This window comes from Helicoverpa zea, chromosome 5 (genome assembly GCF_022581195.2).
Source record: "Helicoverpa zea isolate HzStark_Cry1AcR chromosome 5, ilHelZeax1.1, whole genome shotgun sequence".
Taxonomy (NCBI): domain Eukaryota; kingdom Metazoa; phylum Arthropoda; class Insecta; order Lepidoptera; family Noctuidae; genus Helicoverpa; species Helicoverpa zea.
In genome coordinates, this window is record NC_061456.1 from 7,142,011 (window position 1) to 7,161,350 (window position 19,340).

Consider the following 19,340-nt stretch of genomic DNA (forward strand, 5'->3'; position numbering starts at 1 on the left):
ATCTAGTACACAAGGCGGTAGGAAATGTCACGGTTATTTTCAGGCAAAATTGTGGAAAAGAGACATTTAGCTGGAGCGGACATGGAATATTTTTGCAATGGAATGAATAGAAGAGAGTTTGAATATACAAGATAGGCATTTTACAATGTAGAACTCCATTAATCCCAATTAGTTTTTGTATGGTTCAAACTTAATTGCTATAAATAGTACCAACACGCGGAAAATTACGAACTTATGTAAACATCTCGTTAAAGGATTAACATTAGTATCAACATTTTGCTTGACTGCTTGATATTTGCAATATAATTTAAACTTAGAATAGATAAAATTTAATGATTTAATTTTTATAATAAAGGTCAAAATTTCAATAATGATCCTGATGTTCTTTTGACGTTTGTCGCGTGGATTTAATTATTTGTGTTAAGAGCGCTCGACTATTGGCGCTGTATTCCACGTCATGAGCGTATAAAAATACTGTTGATGGTAATTCTTCGCCTATGTGTTCACTTTTTTTAGTTAATTAGAAACGTATCCTTAGTTTTCTTTTGTCTATCGAACTTGTTTCATTTAAACTTAGGCAGTATGTTTTGTCTTGCATTTTTAATCACGCATTAATTAATTATAACTGAAATAATTCTATACCTAGTCGAAAATCAAGATCAGTATAGGCGGTACAAAGCAACGAAACAAAATGCATAAAACTGTAGAGAAGCCGATCAATATACATTAAGTAGCATTTATTTTATTCTTTATCATTGTTTTTGGGGAGCAAAATAATTGTATTCTTAATCATTTAAACATTTTTTTTTCATTTTGAGAATCTTAGGAACAGCCCTACAGCTCCATCGATCTATCGTTAAATTGGTGAGTCTCGGTTGTAATTTGAGTACGTATTCTTGTCAAACGTAACGGAATCTCAGAAGCGCAGCTAGCAGATAGGCAGCCGCTCCATGTAAATACTGGTACTCAGCAGCATCTGATAAGACTAGACGCAATTCTTAATATAGGTAGATGGGAAAAGACTGTACAGGTGATATTGCCCGGGTGATCATCTTGAGGTTTCCCGGGTAACTGGGTTGAGGAGGTCAGATAGGCCAGTCGCTCCTTGCAAAACACTGGTACTCAGCTGCATCCGGTTAGACTGGAAGCCGACCCCAGCATAGTTGGGAAAGGCTCGGGAGATGGCACTACTAATATTTCAAGAAACTACTTGCATAAAAGCATTTAAACCAATTGACTGCAGTCAAAATATGGATTTGTTAGAGATAAGAACTATCAAAACATATAATAAAACTAATACAATAAAATACTAATAAAAGTGAACTTAATTAGGCTAACGTCGCCTTTATCTCGATCTTCGTATTTTTATTAGATAGTATTTAATAATAAAAAGGCGTGAAAAAAGTCGTAAAATAATAATTGAATGTCAAGTATTAATTAACCTATTAACACTTTATTATCAAACTAACGGGATGCAAATGAATCTTTTCACATTGAAATTTGATATGTAGGTATGTTATTTCTGACTTAGATAGGGCAGATTTCAATAACTTATTTGTGCCCTACAAATAAGTTATTGATATCTGCCTCTAGTGTCTAATGTTAAAATTCTATCTCTAGTAAGCAAATAAATAAATATAGGATAATGAAATCTGCAGTAATCTATTACAGTGTCGCAATCGTAGATAGGTGTAGATTCTTTTTACCTGGGTGCGTCAGAAAGAAGGTACATTACCTTTTCCTTTTCAAGTGTGTATTGTATGTATGAGTTTGTTTCTTTGGTATTTTTTCTCTGTTTATTAACGCTCTGCATTTGTCGAGGAAACTTTTTCATAATGCGGTGATGAACATCCATTTAGTAGAGGTATAGTCGCGGAGCTTATCCTAAGTTAAATAAAGTAAGTTAAATATGTAGGAATTATTACCCCCTTTTTATTTAGTACCTATATACCTGTAACCTTTCTTTGATTTGGGACGTTATTAAAATGTGTGAGGAATATTTTTAATACTCAAATATTTACCATACTATAAAATTACCCACCCACATATTGCTCATCTAAAATATTATTTATCAACCATTAAACAATAAACATTGCCATCTTATCTTAATCTCATGACACCATTGGTAATAAAGTTAGCTATTGACCCTCAAATAAATGCATTTGCATCCTTAACAAGAATAAAAATAAAATATCAAACTGCAGTGGTTTGCGAAAGGTTAGGATGATATTTTCTAAGAATAAGTGATTCAGTTATACCAAACAGGACAACGCCTTTGACCTTCAGAAAAATGCAACACTTAAACAAAATTAGCACATTCCATTAAAAACGAGTTTGGACTCAAATGTTACAGATACATATGATTAACGCCAATCAAAACTAGATTATTCTAAATAAATATTCGATGACGAACTTAGAAGATGAGCAAACAATACAAAAGTGTGAATAATATATAATAAAAAATTATATTATAAATATTTATGAGCTTGTTGTTTGATCTTTGGGCAGAATTTAGGTACCTCTATTGCTGCTTTATGAGATAGTTATCGACTTTGAGACAACTTTATACATTGAGACAGAAAATAAACTTTGATGAAAAAATAATTTGTGGTTGATTGCATGAAACCAAAACAGTTAATTGTATTGTGGATATTGGAGGCCTTGCTTTAACAGGGCTGAAGAATATCCATCAACTATTCTACGAGCAGAAGCATCAGCTACTGCCTAGGGCCTAGGCCTAGGCCTAGTAAACATTGCCTAGGCCCTAGGCAATGTTTACTTTAGCCTGGGATGGGTGGTATCTGAATAGTTGGGTTAGGTTGGGTTAGGTTAGGAAGTGTATTTCAACCAGGTCGGAGAGAGATAAAGAGAGTCTTCATATTCAATGATTACGTCTATTTGGCATGGTATACATGCCATCGATGGGTACCCTAAAATTACTCGAATTTAATCGAATGACCCAAGCATTGAGTCGTTGGATGCGCAATATTTCGGCGGGATGTAGGTACTCTGTATGTCTTCAAGTTGTTGTTGTATAATTATTTTTGTATTAATTTTGACAAACCTCACAAGTCTTACGTAAAATATAAATAAAAATATAAAAAAGAAAGTAAAATTAAATTGAATATTTTCAAAACATTGAAAGCTTATGCATTAAGTGGTGAGAAACCTGTTTCTTCTCCGTACAGGGTGACTTCGTGGCGATCCACCATGTACTCTTCAAAGACGGAACTTCAGGTACCTGAGGCAGAAACCATATATTTAAAGCTTAATGAAATGGACTTTCGATATTTAGACTTAAGCACTAAAATTAGATACATAACTTCTATCAAGAGAGCAAGAAACTTTATAGTGACCATCTATTAAATAGTTCTTATATTGTAATTAATACAAAAACTACACAAAATATTAAGAAAGCTAGGTAAATAATGTTTTATTTTAAAGTAACATGTAGTTACTGCTGCCATAGGATTCACCTTGCATTTTCTCTATATTGGCAGTTTTTGGTAACATCAAGTTCCATGCCAAATGAAGGTAACAAGCCTTAACAAATGCCCTCATTCTTTATGATAATTGGGGTCTCGCTTGTTTTAGTATGGAGTAACCTGCTGTTGTCAAGTTTCCGCCAGAAGTATTTGTACAGTGGGCGGTTTGTTCTTTGAGTGATCTAAGTATTCTAGTTTTGGGTGCGGTCACTTGTAATATATCACATGGAGGCCCAAATAAGCGATAGTGAACGACGCCTTCACAACTCGAATTTACATTTTTGCAATTTAAGCGGAGGTATTGTTGTAATAAATACTCCATTTTCGAATTTCGCGGTCGTATATAAAGAATCGATGGGCGTTTTCGCGTTATTCCATTGGAAAGAAGCTAGGAGAAACAATGAAAACGATCACTGTGAGTAGGAAAAGCATTTCTAATTTCCATAATTTCAAAATAACTGAAATCGAAGTTAAATTCCAGCGAAAGCCGTGGAATATTACTACTTTGCCTAGATCGACACTATGCAAATAGTTGTTAAATATTTATACTTTTATTAATTTTATTATAACCAACAATAAATATTTAATTCACAAAAAAAAAAATATAACTCTAACACTATAACTACATGAAAATTAGGAAAACTTAACTTTGACGAATGCTTAAAACGTGCACTGGTGCCCAGTTGCACACAATTATGATTAGGTCGTTTATTTGTAATGACTCACTAGAAATCACATATTTTGAGATCATAAATCTATATAGCTATTGTGAAGTTGAAGCATTTGCAATTAATATCAAGGTGTTAGGTAATATGTATATTTCAGCCTCGAACCCCTAACACTCATAACAGAGTTATATTTTTCGAAATCAATCAGTATGTAATTGCATAGAAAATATTAAATTCGTTATTTTTTTTTTTCTTTTAAAACACAAATAGTCCCTTTAACTTAAAACACAACAATTTCCTTAAGTAATGTAGCTTTTTTAAAAAAAATACAATATTCCACATAATTATCTAGGCATAGAAAGTGTATTTAATAGATTTCATATGAATATGTATCTATAAACCTAAAGCAATATTTTTTACAATTGTTTTTTATAGTTTAAATCTTTGCCTATTGCTATGGTCTATGAGATGTAAGCGTAGTCCCTAGTAAATGGAAAAAAATAACCTGTTTCATATTTATTTTACCGTTTCTAAGAAGACCTTCTTCTTCTTCTTAGCGTTTATCCCGTCTTGTGACGGGGTCCGCTTTCCGTATCTTCTTCTTCCACTTCGCTCTATTCTGGACATCTTCCTCTTCGAGTTCACAGCTTATCATATCTTTCTTTACGACACTCAACCACCGCAGTTTTGGCCTGCCTCTGCGCCTTTGACCGGGTATCGAGATTGAGTGTCGCATTTTCTAAGAAGACCATTAGTAGAATTACAAAACTTGTACATAATTTAAAAAAAAAGACTTCACACATCTTCTACAGAACTTCTATGGTCACTAAGCTCCTAACATAAATGGAATAGTTTTATGCCTAGCGGTAACACATAGCGCTTTATCTATTAATCGTCTAGGAACTTATCAAACCACTTTTGAAAGGCAAAAAATCTGTATCCATATAACATTGACGTTAATAAATATTCTGAGTATATTTTAATTTTCGAATTTGTTTTTTTTGTTTAGTTTGTAGTCCTCGCCTTGGCAGCAGTCAGCCTATCCCAGGCTGATGACGACGGCCGGTACCACCCTGAGCTCTACGATGGTGCATACAAGAGCCTGGCATATAGGAATGGCAAATACGGTTCAATCTACAACGCGTACAACCAGCCTTTGTATTATCAGGCGCTCAACCGGGAACTTCTGACGCCAGCGGTCAGCTATGGTGACAGGTGAGAGAAGTTATTATAATTACTAGCTCATCCTGCGAACTTCGTGTCGTTTAAATCTTCCCTGGACCTCTACAAATATTAAAAAAAAAAAAAAAAAAAAAAAAAAACAAATCAGTCCAGCCATTCTCGAGTTTTATTCAGCCTAACGAACAGCAATTCTTTTTATATATAAGATGAGGTTTTGTGTATAAAAATGTAGTTACAAGTAACTGTAGATAAAAAAACTTATTGTAGTTAGTAGATTAATTAAGAAAGGAAATAATATTTTGAGGTTGCACTTTCGCAAAAAGCTGAAGGATCCTTGGTTTCAGAAAGCATTTCTATTATATTGGCTAGTATTAATAATGATGGATGATAAATAATCCTACAGTGGAACACAATAAGTTTGAATAAATAATTCTATCTTCATTCATGCATGATTTTACATGCTAGATATTAGGTACATATAAGAGGATAAATATGGTAGTTAGTGGTAGTTAAGAAATGTACCCATGTACAAATCTTGATATCATCATTAAGTACCAAAACAGGAATTTTATCAATAAGCTCACGATTTAAATGTCATGCAGGAAGCATCTACATTTGCATAGTTCAGTGGGATTAGATTTGAACTTACGGCCTTTAAAGGCCCATGTTCCAATACCTCGCCACTTGTATAGATGTCATTCTGTTGATAGATTAAATAAAACAGGAAAGGTTTCATAACAATTAAGAAATATTGTTACTTGAAATGAAAACATTTGAATCTTCTAATTTCTAATTTTAAAAGTAGGTACATGTTTAAGTTGCTTCAGAAAGTTTTATATTGTACCAGAGCTCGCATTTAAAGCTCATACTGTTCAGCTAGCGTGCATAAATGTGCTAGCGGGGCATACATTTCAACTTATATGAGCACATACTTTTTTCTTTAGGTTTTAATCTATGTTCATGTCTGTTAAGTTCAGCATTTTTTGAAAGACCGACAGCAGTACAATGAAGAAGTCTTTGTGTTACGTCTACATTATTATTCCGTAGTTGTACAGAAACTGTTGCTAAAACAAACTTACGTGCAAGTATAACAATACTTTTGATATATTCAAGAGGTAGTGTTACGATGATGAGTGGTTTTTGATATTATCTTCATTTCTGTACATCCGCGTCGGTGCTCGCCTAACGTGACAGATGACATTATCACTGACAGTTCAAGGACGTGTTACGAATGTCTAATCAGGGCGTGGGTTTCTTCACGGTGCTTCACAAAATTAAGCTGATGATTAATTTTATTTATCCGATTAATCCAATTCTAGATTGATTTTGTTTTTTTTTTTACTTTAATTTAGTGAATCTCTCAAAGCTTTGTTGGTAAAATTAAAACCTACCTCAGTAAAAGGTCACAGATCATCAGGCTTATTTATTATTTAGGTAATGTCCCATTGCAGGATATAGGTCTCCTCTAATCCTGGCTTATCAGTGATATACTTAAAAAAAACCTAAATTGTTTAATTAAATTACGTTGATACATTTTGTTAATTAACGACATTGCTTTTATTTCCACAGTGTTGAACAAGCCACAGCGTTCCCGGCAGCAGTGACGTACCGCACACCAGTGGTTCCTGTTGTATCGACTTACAAGCCATTCGTGTACTCCACGCCCAAGCCATTTGTGTACTCCACACCCAAGCCATTTGTCGCGAGCACCAGATCCCCTGCAGCTGTCTACCAGAAGTCTGTGTCAGACGCCGCTGCCACTGTCCTCAGGGAAGACAGGACCTTCGACGAGAACAACTACCACTTCGCTTACGAAACTAACAATGGAATTGCTGCTGAAGAGTCTGGAATTGTTGACGCTTCAGTCAACGGAGTCGGTGGTGGAACCAAGGTTAGGGGATTCTACGAATACATAGGCGATGATGGTCTTAAATACAGAGTCGACTACGTCGCCGACGAGAACGGTTTCAGAGCAAGTGGGGCTCATCTGCCCAAAGCTCTCTAAACCTAATTAGTCAAAATCACAATCGATGTAAGATATTTCGAAACCACAAATTAAAAAATGTAAACGAAGATTGTTGTTTTATTACTCCCAATAACTGAGGTATTTTTAGTTTAATGTTCTTACCTGAGATTTTACGGGCCTGTAGGTGGAGCCATATCCTTTGCCTTACAAGGCAAAACTCGTCTCAGTTTATTGAGTAAACTTGATGTAACGTATTATTGAAATGGAATTACACATCTCTTTTCAAGGTATTGGTAGATTTTCATACGTAAAAACTCGATTAATGGGCCAATTGTTTGGGACTTAGTCATTTGATGCAAAAAAAGAAAATTAATAAATTATCTCTGAATATTTGACTTTTGACAGTAATGTTATAAATATTTCTCCAACATTCTTATTGTCTGAGTCATATATCGATGTTGTCCGGTCGAATTACTTACAAGTATTTTTGGGTTGGACTTCAATATAGTTTAAATTTTGTAATTAAAATCATTTTAGTGTGTTTTGCTGGTATATAGCAAAATAGCCATAGTTATCAGAACTGCTATTCAGCTTATCCGGTCAAAAACAGTTTCATTTTGTTCGTGTGACTGACTACACAGAATAAAGTAGGAGATAAGTCGAAGACATGACGATATTGACAGAAAATAGGTCAGGTTCTAAATATTAAAAAGTCACTAGCAGAAAATGAAGAGTTCAAGGTTTACTATAAATATTTTTGAAATAATACCTATAGTTTTCGAAAAAACTGCAAATTGATACTTAGAGCGTACGAGGCTAGAGTCTCGTTATTTTTTATTGTACTGACTGGTATAAATCACGATAACGATGACTAAACAGCGTTAGTTTATCGATTAAGATTTTGTAAGCTTACAAGTTAAAGTTCAACATACGAACCCGTCAGTTTTTGTACGATCTGTTTTTAAGCTTAGGGTACAAAAAAATAAAACAAATTATTAGGTACACTCCATCATTTCTAGGAACCTATTCCCGAGACAATGACTAGAGAAGTTGATTGATTAATTGTATGTTTGTCTGTTCGTAAAAACAGAATGTGGTACTTATTTCTTTCTTAATAATGTTTGTATTATTTTGGTTCAACGGTGACACGGTTTCATCAAGATAAGTAATATTTTTGAGCAAATAACTCACTTTGAACTCAAAACTATTAGTGGCTTAAGCCAATACCAATCTTTGAATCAACGTGTTTTTTGTTAACAAATGCATTATATACGTTCAGATATAATTTATGCAATTTTATACAAAAGCAGAGTTTAAAAATACATTACACGCGAATGCGTCGTGATCTGAATATGAATGAACTTAATTTTGGGTTCAATTCCCGGGGCCCAGCGAAATTGCTCTAGAAATTGGTAGGGAGTGACAAAGTATCAAGTCGGCTGGCTGTCTGTCGTCTTATGCTGTCGTCGGCTATATTGATAGCAGAGTTGTATTTGAGAAAAAACAGATATGGAGCTTACAAGTGCTTGTAAGGGCTCCAGAGGCTTCCGTCCATTTTTGGTTGAAGCGCAAGGGAGTGTCAGACTTTTACAGGCTAAGCCCCGACCTATGTTCCTTCTGGAGCCATTTAGACGAACTACAATTAAAATAAGAGTAAAAAAGAGTGAACTTTGTTCAACATTATCTATTTTATGAGGAATAATAATTTTCGCCTAATTATACACTCGCTCCGAATTTGACATTTTGGTACATTTGCCATTCAATTCCACCCGATCAATTCTTTTAATAGACAACTAAATGTTGCATATTGTAGTAATTAATTATTCTATATGCAAACATTATCACAATATCAATGCCATCTTGCGAAAATATGTGGTTTGGATTGGTATAAAAGTGAAAAGAGTCTCATCAATAGACATCAGTTACCAAACAGATCTTCACATCATCTTTTATCCATCCAAAAAAAATATTAAAAATGAAATTCTTCGTAAGTTTTATGAATATTGTTTTGGTTTAATTGTGCGAGTGTTATTAAGTGAAAGGTTATCTAAAAAACTATATTTTATGTCTTAAGGTTGCTTTCGTCGCCGTCTTGGCCGTCGCTGCCGCCCAATACAGGCCCCAGGCTCAACCTGGCAGGCCCATTGCAGTGGCCAGCCGTGTGAACAACAACGACGCTGCTGCCAACGTCCTCCGTTACGACAGCGACTCCGCTCCTGATGGTAGCTTCAACTACGCGTATGTACTCATCATCAAAAGGATATTGAAGACCATTTTTTGCTAATAGAACATTATTAAATGAGCATTTTGTTTTTCCAGTCTTGAGATCGACAACGGCATCGCCGCCCAGGCCCAGGGTACTCCCCGTGACTTCGGTGGAAACCCCCCTCTAGTGCCAGTCGTCTCCCAGGGATCTTTCTCATGGATCTCTCCCGAGGGCCAGCCCATCAGCATCACCTACACCGCTGACGAGAACGGTTACCAAGCTTCTGTAAGTTGATGAATCATTGCAATTAATGAAGTACAAAGATCAGACACTAAAATTACTAAAATAATCTATTAAATGTCAAAGATGTACATCAATTAGTGTGTATAATAAAATAGGATATGAGCTTTTAATTAAGCCAAAATACCGAATGTCAGAGCTTCCGAAATTGGCAAAAAAAAACTAATGAAGTGGCGCTGTTCTCACATAATAATTTGTCAAATCATTATGTTTAAGATAATATGGGAAACAGGAAACAGACCACTTGATAAACATTGTGACATCCTTATTAAAAGGGATTTACTTTTTAAATGTCGCTCAGGATACTAATACTTTTTCTTGTGATATTTACAGGGTGATGCCATCCCCACTCCCCCCGCCATCCCTGAGGCCATCGCCAGGTCTCTGGCTTACCTCCAGAAGGTCCAGAAGAAGTAAATGCTTATTTAATCTAGATATGCCAATTTACGCCAACCTTTAGACTTTACGATTCACCTTAACTTTTGTAAATAGTTGCTATTTGTACATAAATGTTATTTATATTTGACTACCTACCGAGAGGTAACTTGATACCTAAACTGCTTCAAGCAGGATATGTCTGAATGGACATAAATTGTTATTTATGCAAAAAGCAAAAAAAGAAGTATTGAAAATTATTTCCGTGATTATATTAATTTGAACTAATTTGATGTCTTGTTATTCTATCTTCAACACACCTATTAACTACTCCAGTTTGTATTAAAATTGATTTCTGAAGAGAATCACCTTTTATTGAATGACGTACAACGGCAATAAAATCTCAATAACAGTAATCTAATTCATCTAAATGGATGAATTGCATAATATTATAATTAAATTAGAATACGAGATAAAGATGCAATGCACTCTCAGTATCCATCTAATATCTAAACGTAATTTACGATTGAAGAAAAAATACTGTTTTCGATAATACTATTCTTAAAGTTGGTCGCTTACTTGGAGTATGGTAACATTTAGATTTTGAGCACTGCATTACAGTGTAATATAATTGTTTCACAATTACCGCTGATGAGCCTGGTATAATCTGTAGATTAAATGGCTTGTAAAAAATAAATACAAAAAACCGGCCAAGTGCGAGTCGGACTCGCGCACTAAGGTTTCCGTACCATTACTTATAAAACGGACAAGAAAATCACGTTTATTGTATCGGAGCCCCGCAAAATATTTACTTAAATCTAGTTTTCAGTATTTGTTGTTATAGCGGCAACAAAAATATATAATCTGTGAAAATTTCAGCTCTAACTATTACGGTTCATGAGATACAGCTTGGTTGCAGACGGACGGACGCACGGACAGAGGAGCGAAAACAATAGGGTCCCGTTTTACCCTTTGGGTACGGAACCCTAAAAAAAACAATATAGCGCGCAAAAAAACAATATAGTTCCTTAATTCAAGTTTCGCTCTGTTACACTCGGTGCTTTTCTGTATGTAAGCTCGCTCGACTCTGAAAGCCCTTTCTTTTTTATTAAGCTATTGCATAGCTTCTATCGCAGGCCTTGAGCGCGGGGACCAAATCCAGAAATTCCGTAACGAAAAAACCTCACGCTCCCCACTCCGACGGGCACGGAGGTGTGGCTTGAAGACCGTGCATCGTCTAACGTCGTGTCAGTTCGGCAGTCTTCGACACGGCGCTGTGTGTCGTGCGATTAGACGTATTGTACGACTTTACGGAACTCGCCAGAATCGAGACGAGCTGCTCCGAAATCGGACGAATACATAATCAGCTGTTTGTGAGAAAGTATATAGGTGTATAAGTATTTTTTTATTTTGATTTTGATCAATGATATTATGATTCATAATTAATAATTATAATTGCATAAGTTGATACAGAATGCTATGCAATAGCTTTACCGCGGCAGTCCCCGAGTGCCACACGTATTTTTTTATTTTAAAGATAAAGTAAGTTGTTTTGGATAGAAGAATATGTGTAAATGTCTGTCGTCTCGGATGTCGAAGCGGCTGGTGCATCTTTAGAGCCTGTCCAGATAAAGCGTTTTACGCGCGAGCCCACACGCGCGTATCAATTTCTATTGCGTCCAGATACTACGTTTTACGCGCGTAAAATGCATTATTGGACAGAAAAAAAATCTACTATTTCTTCCCAGTTCCTACGCTTAATGGTTCTATTCGAATAATCTGATGATTCCATATCCCATATAGCTACCCTTTTCTCAATTTCGGCAATAAGAAGTTCCGTGTCTACGTTTTCACGCTCCATTTTTAACCGAATACGCGCGTAGTACTGGACGCTGCAATGGCGCCGAAGTATCTCGACTCGCGCGGCGCACGCGCGTAATACGAGCGAGTCGAGAGTTCCTGCAAGCGGTTTACGCGCGTGTGAGGTAACGCGCGAGAGCATCTGGACGGAATGTATGTAGCTCTAGTAACTCGAGAACGCGCGAGTGCCTACGCGCAAGGGACACGCGCGTAAATCGCGCTTTCTGGACAGGCTCTTAAACTATGGTCAATTGGCGGAGAACTGAGAAATAGTAGTGATACGTTATGAATGCAAGCGAGCCGATATCTTAGGTACTATCTAAGAAAGGAAATTTCTAGGAAATATCAACCTTATACATTTCAAAATTAGATTTAGTTTCGTATCAAAAGAAACGGGATTTATGTCTTTCCTGAAAATTGACATAAATATATACTTATCTCTGTCTTATTTATAAATCTTTCCCTTTCATTTCGTGCGTGATGTCACTGGCGTGTCTTTTGTTTCATTCATAATTTTTTGACTCTTTCTAACATATTATATTCTATCCCTTTCATTTCGTGCGTGACGTCAATGACGTGTCTTTTGTTTTATTTTTAAAAATTGTTTACTCTTTCTTACATATCATCTGTCCCTTTCATTTCGTGCGTGACGTCATTGGCGTGTGTTTAAACGTGTGTTTAAACAAATGTTCGTATTAAAACAAATTTTAATACGAACATTTGTTTATTCGTTCTTAAAAATCAATGTATCTTTCTCATATTATGTGTATGTTATTTTGTTCAAAGCTGTTTCGAATTAAAAGTATTTGGAAAATATTGACGTATTTTTTACTTTCTTTCAAATTTACTTAATATTTTTAAAATAATATTTTGAAGCTCATTAGGCAGGTATAGCGTCAAGTCAGTAGAAATCTTTAGAAAAAAAAAAATACAATAACTGGTGGAATGTTCTAATATAGAATGTTGGCTGTAATATTCTAAGTGTTCATGTGCATTTGTTCGGTGCATGTGGTCGGTGACATTTCTTGTGTTTAAATTTCAAAGCTTGAAAAGTTTCAAACATATATTTATAATGTCAACAAACATAAATGTGGTAAATCGAGAACCTCCTTTTTCTTGGGAAGGCGGTAAATAGATTGCAATAGGTACCACAAAATTTTGACATTTGAAACAAACTAGAATGCGTGTCGTTTGATATCCACCAGGTGTTTGGTCATCTCTTATTTTAAAATATCGGTCATTTGTAATTTTACGCTCTTTAAATAATTTATTACTACCTAAAATATATCGCTTATGCATTCACAGTTTCCTATGACATTGAGCTGAAGAATCACAAATAGATCCTGAAGAGGTGTTATACCTACTTACGATTTTAGTCGTAAGCGATCTTTAATGAGTAAGTACTGACCGAAAAATACGAGACCGAAATCAAAAGGTTAAACAATCATTGTATAGATCATAGATCCATTCAAGAAATAAATCATTTTATACAATCATATGAATGCAATAAGTTCAAAGGCGTCGATTTAATAATTGACCACAAAATAATTGTAACGCCTTGAGAGAGGGACCTTCTTTCGACTCGTAATGATTTGTGTAAACCTTCTTTTAATGTCATTAAAAGTTTTATCACCGAATGCCGTTAGGGTGCGTCCACATCTGGCGAATGCGCCGCGAATGCGCAGCACGCGAGCCGATCGCGAGCTGTCCGCGAGCTGCGCGCGTGCAGTCACTGCAATAGTTCGGTGCGCCTCTTTAGCGCAACTCACGCAAGGCTCGTATAGAGCGCGCGAGCGGCGCGCGATCTGCGCGCAATCAGTTCTCGCCCTTACAGTTCCGTATATTGGCTCAGTACTATCGAAGATGGCAGACGTCGCGCGCCGCCTGCGCGCCGCTTGCGTGCGGCGCTTAGGTCGCGCGCGAGCTGCGCGCGTGCGGCGCAGAAGCGGCTCACGAACAAAAATGCACGCGCGCAGCTCGCGGACAGCTCGCGATCGGCTCGCGTGCTGCGCATTCGCGGCGCATTCGCCAGATGTGGACGCACCCTTACTGTTACCTATTTTCATAAATAAATGCATGTTAAGAAGCTATATCAACATATTGCATACATCTGTGACATTCGTGAATCTTATTAACATTATAAAAAAATACACTGAATATAGAGCGGATTTTAAGTTCTCATGTTTATTCAATTTAGCTTCTCTTCATTTGAGTCGTTTAAAGCTCATAAATCACTACTCTATGGCATTCAGGACACGTTTTATAATAAAAATATGGCGGACCATAGCCTGAGGTGCTGACGATTATTAAATTATTGTAATTTTTGCACTTTAGGTTTCTAACCGTTCGTAAAATAGCATTGTATTAAAAAATAATTGTTTCATGATTGATGATGATATTTTCCATTAGCATATGTTTAATCTAAATGGTGATTAATATGTTAATTATTGTTACGTGCCGTTTACCAAATTAACAATGCTGTTCACGCGTGCATTTGATATTATGTATTTTACAGGAAAATTCAACTCCATTTATTTATAATAGTTAATTTAAATAGCCAGTAGGGTAATAGGTACTATTTGGATGACTTACTCCCGGAGTTGCTTCTAAGCCGTGTGATGGATGGATTTAATCAATTGCTGACTGATTGATGTCTGTTGTAACTCCAAAACATTGCGTACTCACATTCCCGTGCCTCTTTTTGCTAGTTACCAGTATTACGTCTTTTAAACGTCAAAATAGAGGCAAGACACTATTTATGACCGATTCTGGGGCTGCGGGATTGGTCGAAAGAGTTACCGCAGCCCTGGTACATAAGAGGCTTACGAAGGAACATGGTTTTAGTCAGTAAGGAGGAGTCATTCATTGAGGAGGACGATTTCCCATAAAAAGAATTCCCCTTATTCATGGCCGAAGCAATTCTATATAGAAACAAAAAACTTACTATTGTAGGTACAGGTGAAAAATTACATTTGTAACAAATTAGTGAACAAATTAATATAGTAAATGCCAAAGTTCGATTAAAGCCAATTAAACTACAATTTAAAACCAATTATGCATTTAACATCTACTGTTTGATAAATTAAAGTTTTGATTGATAAAGATTTAAACATAAACAGTCAATATAATAGGTAGAATAAGACGGAAAGCTTTAAGTTCCATAAAACCTACGCAAAGCAGTAACAATTGATTACCTATAATAATACCTGTAATATTTTTTTTTTATATATAATAACTGGAACTGGAACATCTGTCATTTTACAAGGCATCGTCATCATCATCTGCTTAGCCTTTTCTCAACTATGTCGTTGTTTTCAACTCTTACCAGATGCAGCTAAGTACCAGTGTTTCACCTAGACTGATGCCCCTTGGTATGACTTTCTGTCTACTGGCTACACGTACACATAGATAATAAAATATTATATAGATAATATAATATTCATACCATAAAACTAAATCAGTTAGATTGCTTGCCAGAACCACAGGATTGCAGAAAAGAGTAAACGGCGTCCTGAAACTGGAAATACCTAAAGATCTTTCTTACTCAGTCAAATACTCGCTGTCGTTATAATACACCTGGTGATACGATTGTCAATGATCTCTAACCACCCTCATCATCATCATCACATCAGCCAATTGCCATCCACTGTTGGAAGTAGGCCTCCCCCCTCTACGCGGGAGTCTTGCGGTCCATGGCCCTTTACGGGGCCCCGGTATGGGCACGTTCGGTACGGAAACGGGCCGTACACTACCTGAACGTGCCCCAAAGGGTGATAGCCATTAGGCTAATCCGGGGGTACCGCACGATCTCCCGCGAAGCAGCTGGCCTACTTGCTGGACTGCCACCGTGGGATCTGGAGGCGAGGGTCTTCTTGCGCCTGTACGACTGGCGCGAGGAGGCTCAGCGCCGGGGGGAAACCCCGTTGCCGCGGCAAGTTGTCGCGCAGCGGGCAGAGCTCCGGCGCAATCTCATGGTGGCCTGGAGGGAGCGACTGTCGCAACCCAGTGCAGGGCACGCCACCATCGTGGCGGTAAGTCCCCTCTTTGAGGAGTGGCTCGGGAGGAGTCATGGCGCCCTCACGTACCGCATGACGCAGGTCCTCACCGGACACGGTTGTTTCGGGAGGTACCTACACCGAATCGGTCGCGAGGAGGCGCCCGGGTGTCACCATTGTGCGGACAGCCCCGAGGACACGGTGGACCACACAGTCCAGGTGTGCCCCGCATGGGAAGGGCACCGCCGGGTCCTCGTCGAGGCTTTGGGCGGCGGCGATCTCTCGCGTCCGGCCCTGGTTCAGGCCATGGTCCGGGGCGAGAGGGAATGGGATGCTGTCGCCTCCTTCTGCGAAGCGGTCATGCTCGAGAAGGAGGAGGCGGAACGCCAGAGAGTACGCACCTCTCATCCCGGCCGCCGCGCTGGACAAGGTAGACACCATGGGCGCCGGGTGTCGCGTGATGACTCCCGGCCACCGTAGGCGTGGGTCTGTGGGCTGTGAGTTCGGGTGGCTCATCGTCCCTCTGTCTGCTTAGACGACAGACCCGTGTCGACGGCGCGCGTTGTTCCACGCGCTCCTCAAAGAGATGTCAGCAACCCCAGCGGGGCCCAGCAGGGCCAAGGCCTGCCGGGGCTGCGGGTTGTTCGAAAGAGATACCGCGGCCCTGGTACATATGGCCTATGACGGAACACGACGGTTTTTAGTCAGTAAGAGTCTGACACTCCCTCACCGCTGCACCCACAGCGGGAGGGGTCATTTGATGATTTTTGACGTCGGAAAAAAAAGGCCTCCCCCAATGAGCGCACACCATCTTAAGCGATTTTGAAATAGCTAAATCCCAGCAATACGAGATATACGAATGCTCAGAATTAAAAAATAACTTTTATGAATACTACTAAAAAAAAAACATGTAACATCTATTAAGAAGACAGTCAGATAGACACATTACCTTTGCCTACATAATTTAGAAAATATTTGTTAGGAATACGACTAGTTTTGCAGAAGTGCGTTTTTGCACTGTATGGAGGATATATGTTAATATTTTAAGTTATTTGTAAAAATGTCGTTGGTGTACCTTACTAAATAAATAAATAAATAAAAGTGTTGCATCTTTAAGTTAAGGTACAGAAAAACAAGATCAACAATCTAATTTCACTAATATACTAACGATAAATATACTGAAAACATCTACCGAGATAGCTTTAAAATAGACTTTGAAACTGATGAGAAGTTAATTTTATAACTTCTGAGTAGGTAAGGTATGTAAGCTTTATTATTTATACTCATATTTTTGTAAAAAAAAGTCGTGGTGGCCTAGTGGGTAAAGGACCAATCTCTCAAGTATGAGGGCGCGGGTTCGATCCCAGGTCAGGCAAGTACCAATGCAACTTTTCTAAGTCTGTATGTACTTTCTAAGTATATCTTAGACACCATTGGCTGTGTTTCGGATGGCACGTTAAACTGTAGGTCCCGGCTGTCATTGAACATCCTTGGCAGTCGTTACGGGTAGTCAGAAGCCAGTAAGTCTGACACCAGTCTAACCAAGGGGTATCGGGTTGCCCGGGTAACTGGGTTGAGGAGGTCAGATAGGCAGTCGCTTCTTGTAAAGCACTGGTACTCAGCTGAATCCGGTTAGACTGGAAGCCGACCCCAACATGATTGGGAAAAAGGCTCGGAGGATGACTCATATTTTTGTAAATATCTTTCTAAAAAAAAAACCTATTAATTATATAGCAAAAAATAATACAATGCATTGTTTTAATGCATTATGTTAATACGAGTACGTCCAAAGACAATTTGCTTTCGTATAGGTACACGTAACTGTCATCTTGACTCCTCATATAGATCTTGCTATTATTATAACAAAATGCCATATTCAAATAAATTTGTCTACAAAACAACAAAAAAGTAAACCGCAATAAAGTTTAATTTTGCATTAAAATCACGTAAAAAATGAACTAGTTATACTAAGAAACGAGTCCTAGATCTTAACCTTAAAACTTAATATGTGCAGGATGGATGGCCCAAGTGTTATTTTAATACAATTTCTAGTCTCGCGTCAAATTATTTAAATGTTATTGCAGTTCGCGCCTAAAGTGGGTGGTTCCTTGAGCGATATATAAAGCTTGCGCGGATTTTTTACCAGCACACACAAACTAGTTCAACGTAGCTAGACAACCTTAGATATCCAAAATGAAATTCGCAGTAAGTAAATCGAACGCAAATTGATAAAATAGAAAAATTAAAATAAAATTCAAGTGATGATAAAATGTGTAAACATAAAGTGTACTGAGTAGTGATGACAATGCAGTAATTGGTCTTGTGAATACAGGTGGTGATCTTGGCGTGCGTGGCTGCCGCAAGCGCGCAATACAACTCTGGAGCCTACAACCCCTTCGGTAACCAGTACCGCAACCCCTACAAGTTCCAGCCCACTCCCGCGCCTTACCGCCCATACCGTCTGCCCTCCTCCACCCCCGTCTACACTCCCGTCGTCTACAAAGCCTCCACTCCCTCTCCCGTCGTCCCCGTGCCAATTGCTGTAGCCAGACAAGTCGACGCCCGCAACGCCCAGATCGTCAAGTTCGGCAATGAAGCCAACCCTGATGGCAGCTACGCTTACTTGTGAGTATTAACCCCTTTCCATAACTATTGCCTATTAATATTCAACAGAATTTTTAACAAAATTACTTAAATACTCTTTTTATTTCCAGCTACGAAACCGACAACGGCATCGCCGCTCAGGAACAGGGCACTCCCCGCAACTTCGGTGGAAACCCCCCTGTAGTGCCAGTCGTCGCCCAGGGCTCTTTCTCCTGGACCTCTCCCGAGGGTGAACCCATTGCTATCTCCTACGTTGCTGATGAGAACGGATACCAGCCCAGTGTAAGTTCTTGACTATAATTTTAATTTCATCTATTAGAGGTTTTGAGGTGTCTAATTGCCTAGGATTTATGTAATCGTCCAAGATAGATATATAATTTAATGTAATGATTTTACAGGGTAACGCAATCCCCACCGCTCCCCCCGTACCCGCTCAGATCGCCCGTGCCCTCGCCTACGTCGCCGGCCGTGGAGCTCCCCTGAAGAAGTAAGAAGCTGAATACCGAATACAAACGCACTACAATTTAAGTACATTACAGAGTTGATAGTACAATTTAGAAGTATTTTCAAGTGTAATAAAATGTGATATCTTTAACTTACAATTTTTATTTGCTATTTCTACGATTAAATATTTATTATTTACGTAAAAGTGTAAATAAAAATAAAGCTTAATAGAAAAATAAAAGGTTGTTCCCGTTA

The 19,340-nt window shown here is 37.9% G+C and overlaps 3 protein-coding genes across 3 annotated transcripts; all 3 read left to right on the plus strand.

The window, feature by feature from the left end:
* Window positions 1-3,791: 3,791 nt before the first annotated feature.
* Window positions 3,792-7,408, plus strand: LOC124630561 (larval cuticle protein LCP-30-like). The gene is made up of 3 exons (XM_047164518.1): window positions 3,792-3,900; window positions 5,163-5,368; window positions 6,905-7,408. The coding sequence occupies exons 1-3, from the start codon at window positions 3,886-3,888 to the stop codon at window positions 7,338-7,340; spliced, it is 657 nt and encodes a 218-aa protein (XP_047020474.1). The 5' UTR covers window positions 3,792-3,885; the 3' UTR covers window positions 7,341-7,408.
* Window positions 7,409-9,222: 1,814 nt separating this feature from the next.
* Window positions 9,223-10,470, plus strand: LOC124630563 (larval cuticle protein LCP-22-like). Its single transcript, XM_047164520.1, has 4 exons — window positions 9,223-9,288; window positions 9,376-9,539; window positions 9,621-9,792; window positions 10,141-10,470. Exons 1-4 carry the CDS (start codon window positions 9,277-9,279, stop codon window positions 10,222-10,224), a joined length of 432 nt encoding a protein of 143 aa, XP_047020476.1. The 5' UTR covers window positions 9,223-9,276; the 3' UTR covers window positions 10,225-10,470.
* Window positions 10,471-18,188: 7,718 nt separating this feature from the next.
* Window positions 18,189-19,340, plus strand: LOC124630562 (larval cuticle protein LCP-22-like). The gene is made up of 4 exons (XM_047164519.1): window positions 18,189-18,242; window positions 18,370-18,662; window positions 18,752-18,923; window positions 19,040-19,340. Exons 1-4 carry the CDS (start codon window positions 18,231-18,233, stop codon window positions 19,130-19,132), a joined length of 570 nt encoding a protein of 189 aa, XP_047020475.1. The 5' UTR covers window positions 18,189-18,230; the 3' UTR covers window positions 19,133-19,340.